This window comes from Chelonia mydas, chromosome 1, assembly GCF_015237465.2.
Source record: "Chelonia mydas isolate rCheMyd1 chromosome 1, rCheMyd1.pri.v2, whole genome shotgun sequence".
In the NCBI taxonomy this organism is placed as follows: Eukaryota; Metazoa; Chordata; order Testudines; family Cheloniidae; genus Chelonia; species Chelonia mydas.
Window position 1 is genome coordinate 228,884,067 of NC_057849.1, and position 20,836 is coordinate 228,904,902.

Sequence of the window (20,836 nt, forward strand, 5' to 3'; positions counted from 1 at the left end):
GTTGGGCAGCTCTGATAAGCACCCCTGACTTAAGATAGTCCCCATGAGGTTTGGAGAAATATCTGAATGTCTCAGGGGAACAGGCTTGCTTGTGAGATTTCTGACACGTCCTACTTCCGGTTATGGTGGAAATACCGTGAGAATAGACTTTCATGGAGAAATTCACTATTTGTGCTTCTAGTACGGACTGGCATCTGGGTGTGGAGAGGCCACAAGGAAATGAAAATGAACAAGAAGAAGAAGAAGAAGAATACATAATGCTTCTGTAGGGCTTTTTCATCAAAGCAAAAAGATAGATGGATAATCATTATTATTCCCATTTTACAGAGGAGAAAACAGAGAAGTTAAGGCTTAGGACTCACAGGTATTTAGATGCCTAATTCCTATTGATTTCAATAGGAGTTAGGGGCCTACATACATTTGAGGATCTGGTCCTAAAGTGACTTGCCTAAAGTAACATAGCACATCAGGACAGAACCTAGCAAATGATTCAGCACTCCTAGCTCAACGCCACAGCTCTTTGAAAGCCCTGCTTCCAATGGCAGGGCATTTATCTGAATATTTTCAAAATTGCATAAAAAGGGGTTCAGCTTGAGTTAAAGCCAAGCTCTGGACAGAGGTTTCAGCCATCTCCTGTTTTATCTTAATTGATTTTACCTTGCTCTAGTGATACAACAGGTACATTCTGCTTTTAAAGGGAATAGGTCATTGAGCCTGAAGCAGGAGACTGGTAACTCCGCTTTTGCTCTCTGGGCACAGAGCCCAATAGTGCCTAGAACTACATTAAGCTCAGTGGTTTCTGCCCATGAACTTTTCCTTTGGTTTCTAAATAGCAACCCTTGTATTTCAAATGAAACTCAGCTGAAATTGCTAAGTTTCACCTGGTTTCATGTTGAAACAGTTTTAGTGTGATGTGGCTAATTGTATCAATTGCCTCTCTAGCAGCTAGTCCACACAGAAGATAAGAGCCTACTACTGCTACTAATCCATGGCGTTACTGGTTTTGCTCAGGGGTAGAAGCCTGTGCTTTCAGAGCTATGGGTCCCAGATTCTGTCCACACTGATTGCCTATAGCGTGGTGGTGGTGAGGTGACACAGTAGCCACAGAACCAAAAGCAGCCCAAGTTTATTCAACAGATTTGTGGAGTCTTATCACAACAAACTGAGGCCAAGTTTTGAATTTGTAATGAAACCTGAATCCACACTAGTTTTGCCTGGTTTGGTTTTCACTGGGAACATTTTGTTCTAGTTGCTTCACTAGACAAGTTCCCTTTCATTCATGCTAATGGACTAAAGCACTTTGTCACACTGTTCCTAACTGAAAATACCTTTACCACTAATAAAGCAAAAAATCAGTCAGGATCTATTTAACACATTAGCAGTTTTCCTTCATTTTTCTGTCATATTTCAACAACAGCTAGGGGGTCAAATTCATTCCTGCTGTAATTCTGATGGAGTTACACTAGGGGTGAATTTAGCCCACTGTCTTTAACTTCATTAAAAAGGTCTTGATAATATATTTTACAGTTCTTAAACAGCTGGTGAATCTGAACACTAATCAAAGACTTTGAAAAGAGCACTTGAGTGGGATGATACTAAAACAAGCATATATTGATATTTTACACCACCTCTTTCCGTTCTGCTGTGCTGCCAAGAAAGGCAATGCTGCTCATTTCTGTGTTAATAAATGAGTTCCAGAAAGATGCACTTTCTGCTACAGAATAGGAGCATATTTGTTTTATGAGCAAGATACACTCCATCCCATGCCCATATGCGTGATCTCCAATCTCTACACTGGCCTAATACCAGCCCAAAAGACCGTGAGCAGGATATCTGCACGCAGGGTGTTCTAACACAATAGATCTCCTCCATGGAGCACCTCATCTCCAAATTCTCTAATGCATAGTTTCCAGAATATTCTGTCCTACAGATCACCGGCAAAGGCCCTGGGAGCTACACTGACAAACTTTGCTCTGGCTCACAGGTTCTCAACCTTTCCCAGCCAGCGTCCCAACAAGTAGCTGGCATATCTATCACAGTGCAACCATATATAAACAAATAATGGCACAACTTCTCAGCTACCTCTTTATTTTTTAAGATCTCATGAACCAATATCTCGTAATCCTTTGCATCAGCTCCCACAGCACTCCTGACATCACTTGAGCTCCACTTAAACATCGTCTCTCCTGGCTGCTGGGAGTTACAGATCCAACTTCTCAATCTCACCTCTCTCTTCCAGTGCCATTCCCCACCTCCTCCACCTGAGCCTGGCTGCTGAGAATGGAAAACAACATGCTTCTCTTTCCTCCCCTACATTTGGTGTGTGTGTTTTCTCAGTAGCTCTCAGACACTTGTCTCTCCACTTCTCACTGTCCCTGAAACACATACATCAGGAAGAACATTCTCATGGTCACCACACCATTCAACTCCAAGACCTGGCAGTGTGAGCAGAAACCCAATCAGTGGCATGTGTAATTGTGCTGGTAAGGAATGTGCCTACACCAAAACCTGCTGGTAACCCAACATGGTGGAGCAACCCACAGACTGAGAGCTGCAAGTCTAGCCAACACATTATTATTTAATACTCTAGCTAGATTCTTAAATTGGCACCCATTACTTTTGTATCTTTAGGTCTTCTATATAGGTGAAAAGGTGAAATGATTGTAAAGCTCAAAGCAAAGAGATCCTAAGAATTATGTAGCCAGAATCTTGTGTTCCCAGTGTCTGTGGGAGCTCTGCCATCACAGAGGTCATGCAAGTTGATGTGTGCAAAACCCAGGAGTTTTAGTTCAGACTTGAGTTTTGCTTTGAAATTTTAGGCTAACTCAAAGTGTAAATGTACCAATTTTTGCCTGGCTTCAGGTGGAAGCCATGCAAAACAACTGAGTTTTGCATTACTTATACCCAGCCCACACCCATCCAAATGTCAATCCAAATTCCTGCAAACAGTTCATAAATCATGGCAAATATTACCTGAGTTATGGGTTGGTCACAAAACCTCAATGACCATTGGCCTGGCTGGGGACTCCCTCTGGAAGGGTAGCACAGCTTTATGTGCCGATTCTCAGGTCTACCACTTTTTTTTTTATGTTGGCTGCATACAGGCAAATTAAGGAGCATGCTCAGCAGCTGTAAACTTGCATGCCCTCACTGACTTCAATGGAGCAATGCCAATTTACTCCCACTGGAGACCTAGTCCTGAATCTTTGTGGCTGTTTATCTATCCTTCTAATGAAGAGGTTATTCAAAATTTGGGAGATCCATAGTGTGGATCTGAGAAGAGAATCTGACCATCAGTGTTTGCAGAAACTTTAGGACACGTTAACTTAAAAAAACGAAGTGGAAATGTTGCATGCCCTAGTTTATTGTTCCCCTTCCACCCTCACCTTGTAACGGAGCAAGTCCTATTGGAAATTTCTCTTCTGTAAGTGAGGGTAGAATTTCACCATGCAAGACATAACTGAACTTTAAGATCTATATTTTGGAAGAAGAGAGAGAAAGGGGAAAGGGCTAATTAAAACGAGCCATTATCTGTTTAGAAACTCAAGTCCTGATCATTCCAACTTTTTCAGGATTGGGCCTTTGACTTTTAAGTCTCAGAGATAATTTGATAAGGATTGCTAACACAAAGATGTAATTGTTATGTGCAGCAGCTGGATTAATACAATTAACCATAACAATTCAGGTCAAATAATCCTCAAACTAATAAGGATTTATGTTTATGTGGTACACTATACACTGGTCTACTGCATCAAGAATCTTTTCTTTGTTAAAGTGCCTAAATATGTATTTACTTGGTGGGAGATGGTATGTTCTATTAGTTGAATAACGCTCAGAATTAGTACAAACACGTAAGAATACATCTACTTGAAATATGGTCCTTTGGGGAAAAACAACAGGCATAGAAAACATGTATAATACACTCCCCAACACAGGAATGTTACCATAGCCACATGTACTGTCTCTCTAAAAATGATTAAATAAAACAAGGCCAAATCCTGAGTGCCCCCAACTCCTAGTGACTTCTACAGGAGTGGCCTGTGCTCAGGATTTGGACTATATTTCTTAGCTGATTGCATGTATGTGCATGATCATAATAGACTTACCAGGGACCCCACCCTTTACTCCTGCCACTGTGTTTTTTATGCCATAACTGCATTAGACAAGGCTAGCCTGTCACTCACAACTTCAAATTTCCTCGTTTTAGCTGGCTTGTGTCACACCCTTCAGACTGTACAGACTTACTTGTTTTGCGTTTCATAGTAACCCTTTAGTCCCAAGAGCCACAGGTGGGGTGTTCTATGGCAAAGGATTTGGGATGTGGCGGGGGGAACGAAAGGTTTAAGTTACAGTCTTTTTTTAACTCATCACAGTGTGGAAGCTAAAAGAACAGCCAGTTCTTTTCTGACACTATTATAAACACATTGAATTAGAGGTTTATAATTATACTTTCACCCTCTTAACTGACTGGTTTTTTGGGGGGGATAACAACATAAGTAGTAAACATTTTTTTCAGTATTACTAACCATCATTTAATAGCAAACTGGTTAATAGGTAACATAATATACGTCTGGTGCACAGCAACCCTGTATTTTATTCAAGGTATTGGGAGTTTTGGGGAAGAATATGAAGGATTATATTATACTGCAAGTTTCCTTGGGAAAGTAAATTAGACATATAATTGCAGGAATATTTATAGTTAGTTTAGCTCATATATGGTGTAGGACATGCAGTTGGTTAGTCTTAAGTGTAGCATCATGCAGATTGCATTAATGTTGGCAAATGCACTTTATGTAGAAACAGACTTTATGCTTACAATTATCCCAGCCCAATATGGAGTGTCTCTGACTAGTAAAGAAGAGCTGATGCCTGCCATAATGAAGCCCAGCACTGTTATAGAGATGCCTAACACCAGCTGCAACAAAGCAACGAGCAGCGGGAAACGGCAGCAACAACAAGTGTGGGATTCCTCCTCCTGGCCCGTTTTGGGATCCCCCTTGGCTTTCTTCTTCATTGCTGGCTCCTGCTGCTTGGCTGGATCGGTGCTTTTCTCCCCTTCAGGTGCCTTCCCTGCCTGGTTCTGGTTATTAAGGGACGCGTTGTTCTGAGGTTTCTTCTCCTCTTTTCTCATGTTGATGAACTTTTTTTTTTCTGGCTGATGGGCGTGTTGAGGGGTTGTTTTTTTGTGTGTGTGCGCCCCCGAAGCTTCGCTTTGTGCTGGCTGAGTTGTTCCTGGTATTTGAATCAAGGAGGCTGAACAAATATGGAAAACATTTGGAGCAGATTGTCAGAGCTTCTAAATGCCACATATAGCCCGGAGAAGAGGGGGAATCAAGGGGGGTAGTGAACTCCCAACATGCAGAAGCAGATTGCCTGTGCTGGGGCTGGCTGTGCACATGAGAACTGTGCATATGTAATCAGAATCACTGCTTGTGTGAACTTAATTAATATGCAGGAAACCATTGTCTAGGTAGGGGCTGCCTGAGCACATGGGAGATTGATTTGATTTGTGCGTGTGAAATTAACAGGCACCAGTTGATCACCACACTGCAACTGTGTTATTAGCACGCAGAAGCTAACAGAATAAATCAGTGGGGTGCTGTGCACACAGTATGCAAGTGCGTGATTTTTGCATGCAAAAGTCTATTACCTGTACGTCTGAGTGTATGTGCGGGGGGGGGGGGGGGGGGGAGACCGTGTATCTAAACAGAGTGTATCAGTGACATGAAGAAAATTCAAAGCCAGTTTCCTAGATTTCAAGCAATCCAGAATTTGCCATAACTTTAAAAGGCAAGGGGAGGTACCGAATATTTAACAAATAGGAACACTAGGGACTCATCTTAAAAAACATGTACTCCTTTTGCATGCATTATGGAAAGTAACAAGAACTGGTGACTATGTGCAGGTACCGATGAAGCATAAAGTATTTGTTGGTACCTTACCATTTACTAGGATCACGCTTCATCATTAATCAATCAAGGAAGAAGCATTGTATCATCCTATTACCCCATCACACTTTCTAATTTTGCTTATGGGTAGGATATACACAGAAGTGTACAGGTGAATGGTATTTTACAGACACACACGGTCCTGCAATGGAATCTGTGCAAGTGGGCCCCTTGCAGAGCCTCACTTGTGGCTCCATTTGGACATGGGAGTCCGCCCATCCACAGAGATTTCATAGCAGGATTGGGGCATGTAACAGTAAAGGGATGCTTAAGGACCTTGTATGTAAATACAGGAGTAACGAGAGCTAAGTAATGAGCATTCTATTAAAAAACAAAATCTATGTTTTTACCACTGAGAACAGAGTGTAATATTTCTCATATGGAAAGAAATCATACATCCATTTAAATGATACATAAATGCTCAAAAAAAGAGATACCAAACTGATATTAGATAGTAGCAAACTATAAGGTCCTGATCCATAAAGCAAGCCTTTAAGTAGGAATTCAACTAACTTTGGGGGAATTACTCAAGTGCTTAACATTAAGCCTGTGCTTAAATACCTCACTAGACTGAGGCCTAAGAATGACATATTGGCCAAAATTCAGCCATCACTTGTGTCCTGTGCAACCTGGCCCCGTACCCGCAAAGCACTTAAGTGTGAAGCCGAGCAGTACTTGTGAAACCAGCAAACACAAGGGACCACATTCTGCTTCCAGTACACTGGTGAAAAGCCATTTAAATCATTGGCATAACTGATCAGAATTTGGGCCCAGCAGTTAGAGAAGAGAATGTTTTCTTAGAATGAATGATAAGAAGAAATGGGGAATTTAGAGGAAGGGAGTCATCAGAAAGTGTGTGTGCGTGGGGGGGGGGGGGGGAGGAGGGGGGAAACTCACACAACCATCTTGGAAGGATACAAAAAGTCATGCTGGAGAGAATAACCAAAATGTTGAAGTACCCAAAGAGGATCTTACACATGCTGAGGTTGCATCAGGGAAGTTTTTCCCTTGAAATATTGGCAATATTTTCTGGGAAACTACACTATTTCCATCTCTTTATGGCATTTAACAACAATGAACTATGTCTGCTGTATTAATAAATTATGATGTCACCTTGTTTTATGGGTTAAGCAATATTCTCTTCAGATATTTATATTATAGGTGTACAAAAGAAAACTAGTCACGAAGTGATTTCAGACACTGTACATGCACATAACTCACAAGTGACATCAGTTCTTGTTACCTAAATGAAGGACTAGGAAATACTCTTAAAACAATAATAGTGAAAGAAAAAATTGGGAAAGCTATCTCCAAATATTTGTCATCTATCAAACTGAGCTTTTATATCTTCTTAGTGACAATATTTTATAATAAGCATGGCCTATTCCTTTTTAAAAAATCATGAAAATACTTTTCACTTATATCATGTTTTTCACCTGACACCTCAAAGTACTTTACAAAAGAGCGTAACTATATTTATGCCATTTTATTGATGGGAAAACTAAGGCATAGGGGGTTTAAGTAGCTTTCACAGGGTCAGACCTAGAGGGTCAGGGCAGAGCTGGGAATAGACTTTGGTTTCTTGATTCCCAGTTTCTGTCCAAGCTAGTGGGGGGGGGGGGGGAGGTGAGAGAATCAATATACAGTTAAATAAATTTATTAAATTGAATTTAACAGACCACTAATCTATAAACACAAGGAAATATTCTTTTGGAGTTTTCTGAGTTCCAGTTCCTCAACTGTGAGCAATCTGTGCTTGGAGAAGGATTCGAGGAGGTGGGCAAAAGTGGAATAAAGCCACCTTTGCATGGTGAACTTGAGGGAGTAAGTTAGAACAGCTCAGAACTGCTCATATTTATGTTGGTTGGTAATGCACGTAAGGGTTTTTTCCAGAGTTAGGCATGGCCAGAGATGACAGAGTTGGCTAAACCAGGAATCCCCAGTTGTTAGGGCAACATTACGTTCTCTTTGAATTGTTGTGTGTTGCAAAAGGAGTGTGTTGGAGGTGGAGTATGTTGATATCATTATAATTTATATACATATAATTTTCCCCTTCCCCTCCAACTCAGATCTGAAGTGAGGTTTCTTTTTCAAAGAAAATGTCAGTAAGATTTTTAGCACCTGGATTCTGGTCAAATAGCTGATTAAAGAGAATATTCTACTAAAGGGGCCAAACCCCACCCTGCTTTATTCATGCAGACAGTGCTATTGATTTCAATGGGTTATTCATCTGAGGATTTGCGTGACTGACTGTAATGGCTGCTTGCTTGTCTACTGAATGAAGAATCTCTCTCTCTCCCTCTCTCATTTTTAAATAGGTGCCTAAATATATATATTTATCCAATAAGTATCTTAAAAATCCGGCTGTGCTCTCCCGGCTTGGACAGTACTTCAACAATGCAGATCGTGCAAAGAGAATTTTGGTGTGGATTTTCAAAGGGGCTTATGGGAGCTAGGACCCTTCCCTTCTCCCACGGAAAGTCAGTTGGGCACCTAACACCATTTGTCCCCTTTGAAAATTCCAGTCTTAGGGCCTATTTCTGTACCCCATATGCAGGGAGAACTCAATGGGACATTTTGTTTGTGTGAGGACTGTAGGGTCAGGATACGTGATTGTGACACATGAACGAAATAGGCTATAAAGCTCACCTTGTCACAAGCAGTTTGTTTTGCAGTAAGTACTATTGTAACACTATTTTTCTTAGGAAACTAAACAAAATAGTTCCCTTCTCAGCCAATCACTTCAGACTGTAAGGGTATGTCTACATGGCACCGACTCTCAGAACCCAGGTCAGCTGACTCGGACTCACAGGGCTTGGGACATAAAATTGCAATGTAGACATTTGGGCCTGGGCTGGAGCCTGGGCTCTGAGACCCTCCCGCTTCATGGGGTCTCAGAGCCCAGACTCCAGCCCAAGCCCAGAGATCTATACTGCAATTTTATAGCCCCACAGCCTGAGCCTTATGAGCCCGTCAGCTGACCCAGGCCGGTCACAGCTGCGTAGCGGGTCTTTTATTGCTGTGTAGACACACCCTTAGATTAGGGTATGTCTAAACTGCACACTAAGCCTAGGCTCTGACTTGGGTTTGAGCCCTAGCCCCACTTCTGTCCACACACAAGTCGGTTTGACTCAGGTCAGCAAGCACTCAAGTCCTGGGCCCTCGGATACTGTTAGGAGGGTGGCTCAGAGCCCAAGTTCCACTGAGACTCGGGTCCAAGCCCTGAAATTTAGCAGTGTTGACATAGGTCAAGCCACAGACCTGAGTCAGAAGGACTGCGTAGTGCAGTATGGACACATTAGCAAGGCCTGAGTCCAGCAACTGTAAACCCAGGTTTACAATGCAGCGTGGATGCTCAAGTGTGGGCTTGGAAACACCAAGTCCAATAAACCCAGGTCACACAGATCCGGGTTTACAATCCAGCATAGACATACCCTAATTTACCTCTCGGTCAGACGCAACATTCTGTCCTGATACAGACACTTCTCTCATCTCTATGAGCCTGATTCTGATCCCCCTATTCATGCTGGATAGCACTTCACCCAGAAGTAGTCCTGTGAGCTTCAGTGGGTCTATCTATGGGGTAACATACTCTTGTTGTACTTGTGGCACCTTAGAGACTAACCAATTTATCTGAGCATAAGCTTTTGTGAGCTACAGCTCACATCGGATGCATCCGATGAAGTGAGCTGTAGCTCACGAAAGCTTATGCTCAAATAAACTGGTTAGTCTCTAAGGTGCCACAAGTACTCCTTTTCTTTTTGCGAATACAGACTAACACGGCTGATACTCTTGTTGAATAGTGAGGGAAGCAGAATCTGGCCTAATGTGGGTATTATTTATACACATTCCATTTTGCAGTCCCTAGGTTATATGACCAATGTAACAGTCAGAAAACAGCTGACCTGCTTTCATTGGAAGAGTTTTGGAACTCCTATGGCTATTAATCAGCTGTTAAATAAAGCTAGTAGATTATCTTGTAATTTAAAAATATACTATATATGGCATATTTAGACAGTCACTATAACTGTAGCAGTACACCAAGATGTATTTTTGTAAACTTTACTTTGTAATAAAACCCTTGAGTGGGAAAGTATATCTAGTAGGGGATTTTTTAAAAAAAGAGAGTTAGACAATGGCTACAAGATGAGGAAACAACAAGGCCCTTTTTACTGTTGCAGACTCACCACTTCTGACCCAGTCCTGCATTTCTTGCACACTTGAAAATATTGAGTTCAACAGGGGCATTGGGCCCAAGCTTGGCCCTTCATTATTATAAACACTACCATATTTGTTAATTGTACTTGATATTGTGCATCTAGTGGAAAATCTGTTGTAGAAAAATTCAGACCATTGCATGAGCATGTTAGAAATTAATATAGTTATTTTTAGAAATTAGAAGATTTAATAACATGAAACTTTCTAGATTAATTGTAATATATCTTCTGTATGTCACTTGGATTTTCTCAACAACAGAAGAACAACAATTCCTGATTTATGCCCAAAGATCCTGATTCAGGAAAGCACTTGAGCAGAGACTTAACTTTAAGTGTACATTAAGCACATTCTTTAATTAAGCATGTGCTTAAGTGCCCTTCCAAATAAGATGTTTTTGTGAATCGAGGCCACAGATGCATGTTACCATTTATCTCAGGGCATGGAACTCTAATTTTGGTGTACTTTACTGTGGTGTCCCACAGCTTTTTCATATCTAGACATTGTCCAATGTAAAACATTGTGCATCTTTTATTCTTTACTATGCCAAAAGAAAGCATGAAGCCAACAACCATGACAAAGTCAAAATGACCCCCATTTTGCAACTTATAACTTATTTTTCTCTTGTCCAGAACATAAGTGTCAAAAGGTTACAGCTAGGCTTGCATTGCTATGACACAGTCATTCCTATTTCTCCTCCGAATTACAAGGACAAAGATATACATATAATTCCAGAAATCACTGACTTTTTCTCCACTACAATATATATTGCTGGAAAGAAATCCACTCACTGATCTCATATGTTAATAAAGAAAGATATTTACACAGATATTTTTAAAAACAATTCTCCAGTAGAGCCAAATTGGTCTCAGAGTTGCAGTCTGGAAATTCCACATAACAACTAAGGGCTGGATTGAGACACTTGACTTGCAGCCCTGAGGATGGCATGGTGTGTGTAGCTGTGCCGCCCCAGGAGTAATTCCAGAAAGGAATTGTGACTCAGAGGCACCCCTCTGAGTCACAGTTCTCCCATAGCTCCTTTGTACTGTGCAAATTGTGGGTGGGGGAGAGAACTATGCGGCATCTGGCAATGGGCTAGCCCAGCATACTCTTCCCTTCATACCCAGCAAGCTCTACCCTGGCTCACCCAGAAGCCATGGCTCCGCCTATTCCCCACTCCCACCCTTTCCTTCTGTTTGCACATGCAGTGGGAGAAGCAGTCCTGCTGAGCCTGAGCCAGGCAAGCCACGTGCAGCTGCCCAAGGAAATGGTGGAATTTATACCCTCATACTTCCCTACATGGTAGGTCAGGGCAATCTCTTCTATATGGGGCCTTGATTGTTTAACAAATACTGTAAGCTTCCAGTAATGTTGCTTGGTATGAATCAATTATAACTATTTCCACTCAGTGCATCAAAGGGTAGAGATAGAAGAGACCTATTAGATAAATTAGTTCAGTTCTCTGAGACACCAGGAGCATTCCTCACATGAAAAATGGAGAGAGAGAAAGATCAGTACACGTATTTGCCCTAAAAACCAAAGATTTAACTTAGACTTCTGAAGACTGTTGTCCATTGATGAATGATAATCAATAGTAATTAATAATAACTACCTCTCAAAAGTGTCTGAGGAACAGTTAACTATGAAACAATAATATTAAAGATAGGTCAGAACTACAAAGTTTGAATTTAGTTAGGGATGTTTCAAAAGTTTAGAATTGTCTGGATATGAGATTTTGGTTCAGATATACCATCCCCTTCACTCCACTGGGACAATTCTACTTTTTTTTTTGGTTGGTTGGTTGGTTGGTTTTTGGTTTTGAATGCATCATATTTCCTTTTGGGATAACTCAGAATATGGCTGAGCTGTGCAGTGTTGTATATGGGACAGGATACTGGATGTGAAAAGTTGTGGAAAATGTTTTATATACAGGACACCACAATCAGAGTTGTATGCCGAAATGATATTTGCCTAAAGAGTGTCTCATTTCAACTAATATTTTCATACACTATTTATTCCATCGAGCCAAGTTCAGAGGGAGGTCTACAAATGTAAAGAAAGTCAGAGGTGATGTAGTGTAGACAGCTGCAGTGTAGACAGCACCCCTTCACATCACTATTGTGACAGGGTCGGGCCACATGGCTACAGAAGAGTAATAGAAGGCAGATATATTCGCCCCAGGTTAAATAGGTCCCTTTTCCCTGCGTAAGGTAACAGGGAAGGTTCCAGAACAATCAGGAACTTTCTGGAAACAATTAAGGCAGACAGGCTGATTAGAACACCAGCAGCCAATCAAGAAGCTGCTAGAATCAATTAAGGCAGGCTAATCAGGGCACCTGGATTTAAAAAGGAGCTTGCTTCAGTTTGTGGTGCATGTGCAAGGAGCTAGGAGCAAGAGGTGCAAGAAGCTGAGAGTGAGAAGGCGTACTACTGGAAGACTGAGAAGTACAAGCGTTATCAAGACATCAGGAGGAAGGTCCTGTGGGGAGAATAAAGAAGGTGTTGGGAGGAGGCCATGGGGAAGTAGCCCAGGGAGTTGTAGCTGTCATGCAGCTGTTACAGGAGCCACCGTAGACAGCTGCAGTCCATAGGGCCCTGGGCTGGAACCCGGAGTAGAGGGCGGGCCTGGGTTCCCCCCATCCCCCCAAATCCCTACTTGATACTGGAGGAGTTGAACTGGACTGTGGGTTCCACCAGAGGGGAAGGTCTCTGGCCTGTTCCCCGATCCACTAAGTGGATCAGCACAGACTGCGGGGATTGTTCTTCTTCCTTTCCCCATGCTGGCCAGTGATGAGGCTAATTGAGTGAATGGCAGATCTGTGGCCAAACAAGGCTGCCATGAACCTCTGAGGTGAGAAAATCCGCCAATAAGCACAGGATCCACCAAGGCAGAGGAGGAACTTTGTCACACTATCTAGATTTAAGGGAGTCTAATGTACATCACCATTTGTATCATCTCTGAATTTGCGCCTCATTCTTTGAAGTATATTTACAGAGGATAATGTGTCAAAGTACATTAACAAGATACCATGGCCATTAGACCTTCTCACCAGGTGCTAACTATTATTTGGTCAAACAGGCAAATCCTCTTATGCATGTTCTCCTGAGGATAATGGATCTACCATACTGTATGTGTTTACAGAGACTGAGTACAAATACATGGTAAGATACAAGCTCCCTCAGCATTTTGAAGGGACAGATAACACCCATGAACGGAAGGGAAACTGGAGTGTGACCTTAGGCTGACATAGCAGAAATGGGTATTAAGAGAAGGAATAATAACCACACCCTCACTTTTCATTATTGACAGGGATAAAATGAAGGAAATTGACCCTGCAGGAGAAAGAAAAAAATTTCTGAAAACACAAAGCTGATTGGTGTGTCAGTGACAGCTGTGCCAATGTGAATCAGTCTCACTAATGCACATATTTTAGTCACCCCATGACATAAATGTATACCCTTGCTTTGCCATTTAAAGGCAAATGTCATTCCTTTTTTTTAAAAGGAAATGTAATTTTCATGCTGATATGCTGGAGGACACTCCAGGAGACACAAGTCTTTTGTTTATATGCCAAACAGGGAGCAGATATGCAAGTTTACCCACATCCATGAGTGGACTCAGGCAATCCAAGGACCTGGGCAAAACCACACAGGGGGCCCCCTGCTTGCGGCCCCAGACTGTTATCAGGGTGGCTGTTTGCTGGAGGAAACAGTCTTCTTCTGTTAGGTTAGGGCCACCCTTCTCCCCAGCCCCACAGTTAATTATCTTCAAGGGGCTAGAGTCCATCCATGAGGTGGGAGGCCTCAGCTCCCCACTTCAGCAGAGAGTACTGTGGGGACGGAGGGAGGGCTACCTCATCACTCTGGCACACTCCCCTGGTTTTTTTGGGGGGTGGGGTTGAGGGGAGGTCCCATTTCCCCAGAAGTCAGCTCAGGTACAGTGATGTTAAAGGAACCTACTCCCACCCCGTAGAGCCCTCTGCTAGGATGGAGGCTTCCCTGGTCAACCAGTGGATAGAAGGACAAACACAGTGTCAAAGCAGCTAGGGAGGTATTTAAAGTTGTTGAAGCAGTTGTGAGAGGACTTACACTGGAGGGGATATAAGGAGCTGATGGAGAGCAAGGCTGGATTAAAACAATCCTGGGACACACACACACACACACGACCCCCTGTGGCTCTGTCCCTGGAGCCTTCTTCTACAGCATGGGGACTTAAGAGTGGTGGTGGCAGGGACACACTCCTCCTCTCCCACAGAGGCAGGGCCAGCAGCATTGACTGCAGCATCTCCCCCTCAAAAGGCACCAGAGATCTCGCTGCCTTGGAAGAGCAAGGATTCTCTTCCCCACAGCACCCAGAGAAGCAGCAGAGGGTTCCCTTGCCAGTACTTGCATCCCAGCTTCAGAGGTGTCTGCTTGGTTTGGCTGCATCTTTTTTGGCCATAAATTTAACATTCCAATGAGATTATTTTAAGGCACTTTACCCAACTCAGAGCTCTTGTTTTAGGGTCTCTGCAGACATCACTGCATTGGTTACACTCAGGTCTTATTTTCAGGACTTTCTTTGAAACCATGGGGGGTGGAGAATGACATGACTCCAACAGCTGAAGCCCTAGGCACAGGCCTAGTGTGCCTATGCATTAATGTGGCCCTGAGGGGAGGCTGAGAAGGGCACTGGTCCAAGGAAAGGTCTGAGGCATGGCTAACTAGGGCACATTCAGAGCTGGTTCAAGAGCTTTTTATGAAGTACATGGTTAGGATAGAGAAGTACATGGAAAGGATGGAGAAATCAGAAGACGAAGGAGCTGCAGAGGACTCATTCATAGCAGCAGATAGCAAGCACATTCAGCATGTCCCCATCAGCCTGTGTTTTGTAACAAAACCATAAAGGCATACTTAGGGGCAGATGAGAAAGTGTCACTGGGTTGGAATAGCACAGTGTATAAAAATTTTAAAAGGTGCTATCCCTGTAGAACACAGCATCCATGCCAATCTTTGTTATAGTACTAAATGCAAATGTAATACATTTGCAGGACATACTGACATTTGCAGACACTCGCCACTTCATGTCTTGCACAGGGTCTCACATTGGGATTTTGCTAATATCACTGAGTTATTCACAACCTGAAATCCATCTGGAGAGAAGATTGCAGTTCAAGGTCCTATTTACTCACACATGCAGAGCGGTACACTGTTTGTGATTTAGATTATTGCTTGATTACACCGCCTACTTACACCACTTGCATGGTCCAGCTAACAGATATCTCAGACTTATGGCTAGAATTTGCAGAAGGGTTCAGCACTTAAAATTAGAGACAGATTTAAAAAAAAATAAAAATAAAAAGAAGAAGCTCAGTTTCTAAATTCCTCAAAATTAGGCTCCACAAGTGGCCAGATGTACAGAAGAACTCAGTGTTAGATCTGTTATGTCTGGATCCAGGAACTGGCCAAGGCAGATACTAACAGAGAGCTAAGTAAGCTGCTAGTTTATTCAGCTGTTGAGTTGCTTCTTGCTCCACCACACTCTACTGCTCCACAACTAAGGATCTTGATACATACAGATGTCCGTTAGAGGTTAGGCATGGAATGTGCACAATTACATCAGAATTCTGCGGATGGCATGGCCAAGGACTAGTGAGTGTTGCACCCAGACCCAAGTAGATTTATTTGCCCACATCGAACCCCCTACCAAGGGAACTATGGAACTCTGCCCCACCCCTGTGAAGTACTGTGACTATGCTGATGTCTTCGAAAAGAAGAATGCAGAAATCCTCCCACCACATCAGGACTCTGATTGCCCCATAAAACTCCAGCCAGGGGTGAAGATGCCATGTGGGCAGATCTATGTAATGTCAGAGCCTGACCTGGTGGCATTGTGAGAATACCTCCCGGGGACCCGGGCCTAGGGGTTCATCTGCAAATCAACCTCACCAGCCAGTGCCCCAGTCCCTTTTGTACAAAAGGAAGGAGGGCAGCCTCTGTCTCTGTGTCGATTACCAATCCCTAAACCAGGTGACAATCTGGAACAGTTACCCACCAACCTAATCCCTGTGTTGCTGGACTGCATGGGGGCCACCTGCATAGTCACTGAACTGGGTCTTCAGGGAACTTACAATCTCATCCATATCTGAGAGGCGGACGAATGGCAGACTGCTTTTCAAACCCACTGTGGCCACTTTGAATATTTAGTCATGCTATTTGGCTTGACTAATGCCCTAGCACCAATTCTAGCACTTTATTAACAATGTGCTACAAAACCTACCAGACCAGTTTGCGTTGGTATACTTAGACAATATATTGATCTTCTCAAACTATTTGGACCAACGCACCACTCACGTCTACACAGTCTTGAAGAGACTACGACAACATGGTCTCTATGCTTAACTCAAAGAGTGCACGTTCAATCAGACCTCGACTGAGTTCCTGGTTTCATCCAGAAGGAATCAAGATGGACCCATGCAAGGTCCAGGCTGTCCATGACTGGGCAGCCCCCTGCAATGTGTGCAACATACCATGTTTTCTAGGGTTTGCAAATTTTTACCAGCAGTTTATCTCCAATTTTTCAAACAAACTGAGCCCCTCACTGCCCTACTCCGGGAGATGCCCAGTTCTACTCGTCGCCAGAGGCCCAGCATGCGTTCCAAATAGCTAAAGCTTGCCTTCGCCACTGCTCCAGTATTGGCCCACACAGACGTGTTGCAAGTTTTCATCGTGCTGGCCGATACCTCTAGCTCAGTTATCAGGCAGTCCTCTCCCAGAGGCACGGACTCAAGGAAGTACCGCACCACCTTGCCTACTACTTGAGGAAGCTTACCACTGAAACAATGAATTCTTGGAGAAAGAGCTCTATTCAATTAACACTGCCTTTTAACAATGGTGACACTACTTGGATGGTTCCCATCATCTGGTCCAAGTATTTACTGATCAGAAGAATCTGGAGTACCTGCATAGGACCAAGGCCCTAAACCAGCGGCAGCTCTGGTGGGCCCTATTCTTCTTCCAGTTAAATTTCACCTTCATCTACTGCCCTAGAACTAGAAATGCTAAGGCTGATAACTTGTCCCAAAGGCATAGCTCTGATCCACAAGGCCCCAGTCTGGAACCAGCCCACATTCTCAAGTTCCGTAACTTACTCAGTGTGACCCACCACCAGGAGCTGCCCACACACATCCACTCTGTCCTGGAATTCCACCAGACAAGATGGCCATTATTGACCAAGAATCACATGACATCCAGGAGAGGATCACATTCATAAAAGACCGCATCTGTGTTCCCTCCATCCCAGCAGGACACTTGGGGCAATGTAATACCCAACGATTAACGTCTTGGTACTTCTAGTGGCCCTGTACGCACCTCATAATAAAGCCTTTTGTTGCTTCACACACCAAGATCCCATGTCAGAAACCCTGCAACCTCCTCCAACCCCTGGACACCCAATCTGTCCCTGGGAGGCCGTTTCCTTCAACTCTGTGGAGGAACTACCAGAATCCAGTGGTTTCATTACCATCCTGACAGTGGTAGATCACTTCACTTCCCGGATCACGTCATTTCCAACTGGGGCCCCCGGTTAACTGCTTGCTTCTGGCATGAGGTCCTATGTCTATTAGGAGTCTCCATGCACCTGTCCTCTGCCTACCATCCTCAGCTGAATGGCCAAATGGAAAGAATCAACCAGATCCTAGAGCAATACCAACAATGCCACACCAACCATCACCAGGATGACTGGTCTGCACTATTGCCATATGCTGCATTCTCATATAATAATGTAGACTATGCATCCACAGGCCGCAGCCCCTTTTTGGTTAACTATGGGCACCACACTCGATTTAACCCACAACTACCAACATCCTCCCACAACCCATTGGCCTTGGACCTAATGCAGCACATCCATCACACCCAAGAAGAGATGAAGGGACACCTTGAGAAGGCAAAGGAGACTACAAAAAGCGTATAGACAAGACCCTTTTGGAAACTAGAGCGCTGGTTCCTTGACCTGTATCGGTTTTGGTGACAAATCAACCCAGTTACCTTCAAGCTCCAGCTCCCTCAGTCCCTTAGAGTCCATCTGTATTCCATTTCTCACTCTTTAAACCCTACACTGAGAACATATTTCCCCATAAAGCCCAATCATTGCCCCCACCAGGGCAAGGAGGAGGTCAGGAGGAATACATTGTCCACAAAGTCCTCAATTCCAAGTTCAAGCGGGGTAAATTGTGGTACCTGATTGACTAGGATGGTTAGAGCCCAGAGGAACGTACATGGGAACCAGCAGAACTGTTCATGCTCCCACCTTGGTTCAGGCCTTCCATAGGAGCCAGGCTAAGAAACCTGGACCCAGGTCACCCACACGGGGCTCTTTGGGGAGTGGGTGATGTCATGACTCATGGTCCTCAAATCTGGGCTCATAGGAGAAGCCACGCTTCCACCCTCCACTTGGCAGCCTGCTGACCACTGCTGACCCAGGACCCATGAAGCCCAGCCCCAGTTTGAGGCTCCACCTCTGACATCCTACTGGCAGAGTCCCAGAACAGCCAATTGGCCCACTGGGCCTACTTAAGCCACCAACAGGAACCTGTCCAAACAGCTGGGATTAATCCTGCTCTGGACTGAGTACCTTATGCCTCCCGCTGCTTGACTTCTCAGTATCCCAACCTGGCTTGGCTCCTGACCTCTGACTCACGGTTCTGATCTCCTGGTATCCTGGCCCAGCTGTCCCTTGACTCCTGACTGTGGACTCTGGCTCTGACCACTAGGTCTGGCTGCTAATGACTCAGCCTTGACACATACTCACTTAAAGGCTTCTGGTGCTAGAGGACAGTTAAAAAAAAAAAAAAAAAAAAAGCAGCCACAGCATGAGCCAAACCTCTGCATCACCATTGTTAGATCTGTTACGTCTGGACCCAGGAACTTGCCAATTAAGATATGGACAGATTGCTAAGTAACCTGCTGCACTGTTTCTTGCTCTGCCACTCTACTGCTCCACTAATAGGGATTGTGATACATACAAATGCGCTGTAGCAGTTAGGCATGGAATAGGCGCAATTACATCAGATTATACAGTCAGCATGTTGGGTGCTGAGCTCTTTGAAAAATCTGGCCCTAATGATGGGTGCTGAATACTTGAAAAGTTAGAGTGAAATCTTGGCCCCACTGAAGTCAATGAGAGTTTTGTCACTGACTTCAGAAAGGCCAGGATTTCACCCTGCACCCTTGAGCTCTTTTGAAAACTTAGCTGCATGCCACCCAAGGCCTTCCTGGAAGGCAGCAGACTCAAGTATAAGAGATCTCTGTTCCCAACTCCCCCTGGGTGGGTCTTAGCAATTGTGCTCTTGCCCACATGTGGTGCAATAATTTTCAGTCCCACAAAGACCTTATTACTCTTGATAAATCAGTTTGAATTTGATTAAACTCTTCCTGCATTAGCCTACATCATCTATAAATTACTCTCTGAATGAAAAAAAAATGGTTTTGTCCCTCATTATAGGTAAAACAGAGGCCTTGGGTGATTTACAGTACATTATGCTTGCACAGCAAGCTTCATCTTCTCCCCTTAGACATATACCAACCCCTTTCCTCCACACTCCACCTCTCCAAGGATCATTTCTGCCAGACAGAGCACATCAGCAGCCAGGGCATCTCTTTTCCCTTCCTCTCGTCCAGTGTTTCTCAACCTTTTCAGGCTGGCAACCAAATATTTTCATAATCCCTTTACATTTACTATAAAAGTAAAACATTATCAGTGATAATGATGAGTAAGGCCTTACTTGAATTGCATGATGATTGTAAAAAAAATGGCGGCTGACTTGCAGACAAGCCATGGAAAATTGCGGAAAAGTAATAATGGACCTTATTATTTGCAGTAATGAAGTCCATTATTACCTTACTGTGATTTTCCACTGTTGGCTGCCCAGGGCTCAGAGTGGCCACCCAGGGTTGAGAGTGGGGACTCCTGCTGTCAAAATTGCGGTGGAAGCCAAATATTACAGAATCCGCAATATTGCAAGTTAAGTAGGGCCTTAATGATAAGCCCATATAATGTATTTGTGTGTATCTCAAGAAATTGATAGAGAATACTTGACCTTGAAGGGTAAGCATTTACTCCTCCTCCTATAACAAGTACTACAACTACTAAATTTGACCTCACAAATTTTGAAGGTTTAGCAAGCCCAAAGATAGTCTGAAAATGTTATTTCCTTTGCTCTATAAAAAATGTATTGCTTTGGGATCCCCTTGATTGTCTTTTGTGACCCTTCCGGGGGGGGGGGGGTAACGACCCATCAATTGAGAAACACTGTTCTAGCCTGACAAACCCTACAGCACTGAGTCATCCCGGATTTTAGAAGGATCAAGCCTATTGCTGCCTCTTCTAGCCTACCCAAGATCACCACTGCCATGGGGCAAATTCCTCTGCCTGTGTTTGAAACGGTCATCTCGGAATCCCTCATTCATAGTACTGCAGCTGCCCAATGTGATGCCTGCTCCCTCATAAGGGAGGGGACTTTTGAAATTCCTCCAGTTAAAAAAATAGAAATGAACAGATGTAGAACATTTACTGAATTAGTTAGTGTGTGTTTCTAAAGCACGGCCCCTTACTCCAGCCTAGGTAAACTTCCCACAGGGAGAACCATGGGGACAAAACTCATTTCAGACGCCCCTTTGACCCAACATATCCAGCC

General features: G+C 43.6%; 1 protein-coding gene across 4 annotated transcripts in view; it reads right to left on the reverse strand.

Moving 5' to 3' along the window:
* The window catches only part of SSPN (sarcospan), a 64,573-nt gene that overhangs the window by 32,343 nt on the left and 11,394 nt on the right, over nt 1-20,836 (reverse strand). Inside the window, exons 1-2 of one of the 4 annotated variants that reach the window (XM_037915339.2) lie at nt 4,817-4,945; nt 3,387-3,474 (exon numbers count right to left, since the gene is read on the reverse strand). The exons of 1 other annotated variant lie outside the window; for it this stretch is intronic. Coding sequence is in view for 2 of the 3 variants with exons in the window: in XM_043538524.1 (XP_043394459.1) it covers nt 4,817-5,131 (315 nt within the window). In the remaining variant the exon portion in view is untranslated. Of the gene's footprint in view, nt 1-3,386; nt 3,475-4,816; nt 5,557-20,836 lie in introns of those variants that run through there. 2 more of the 4 variants (XM_043538524.1, XM_007062997.4) reach the window with 2 other exon arrangements.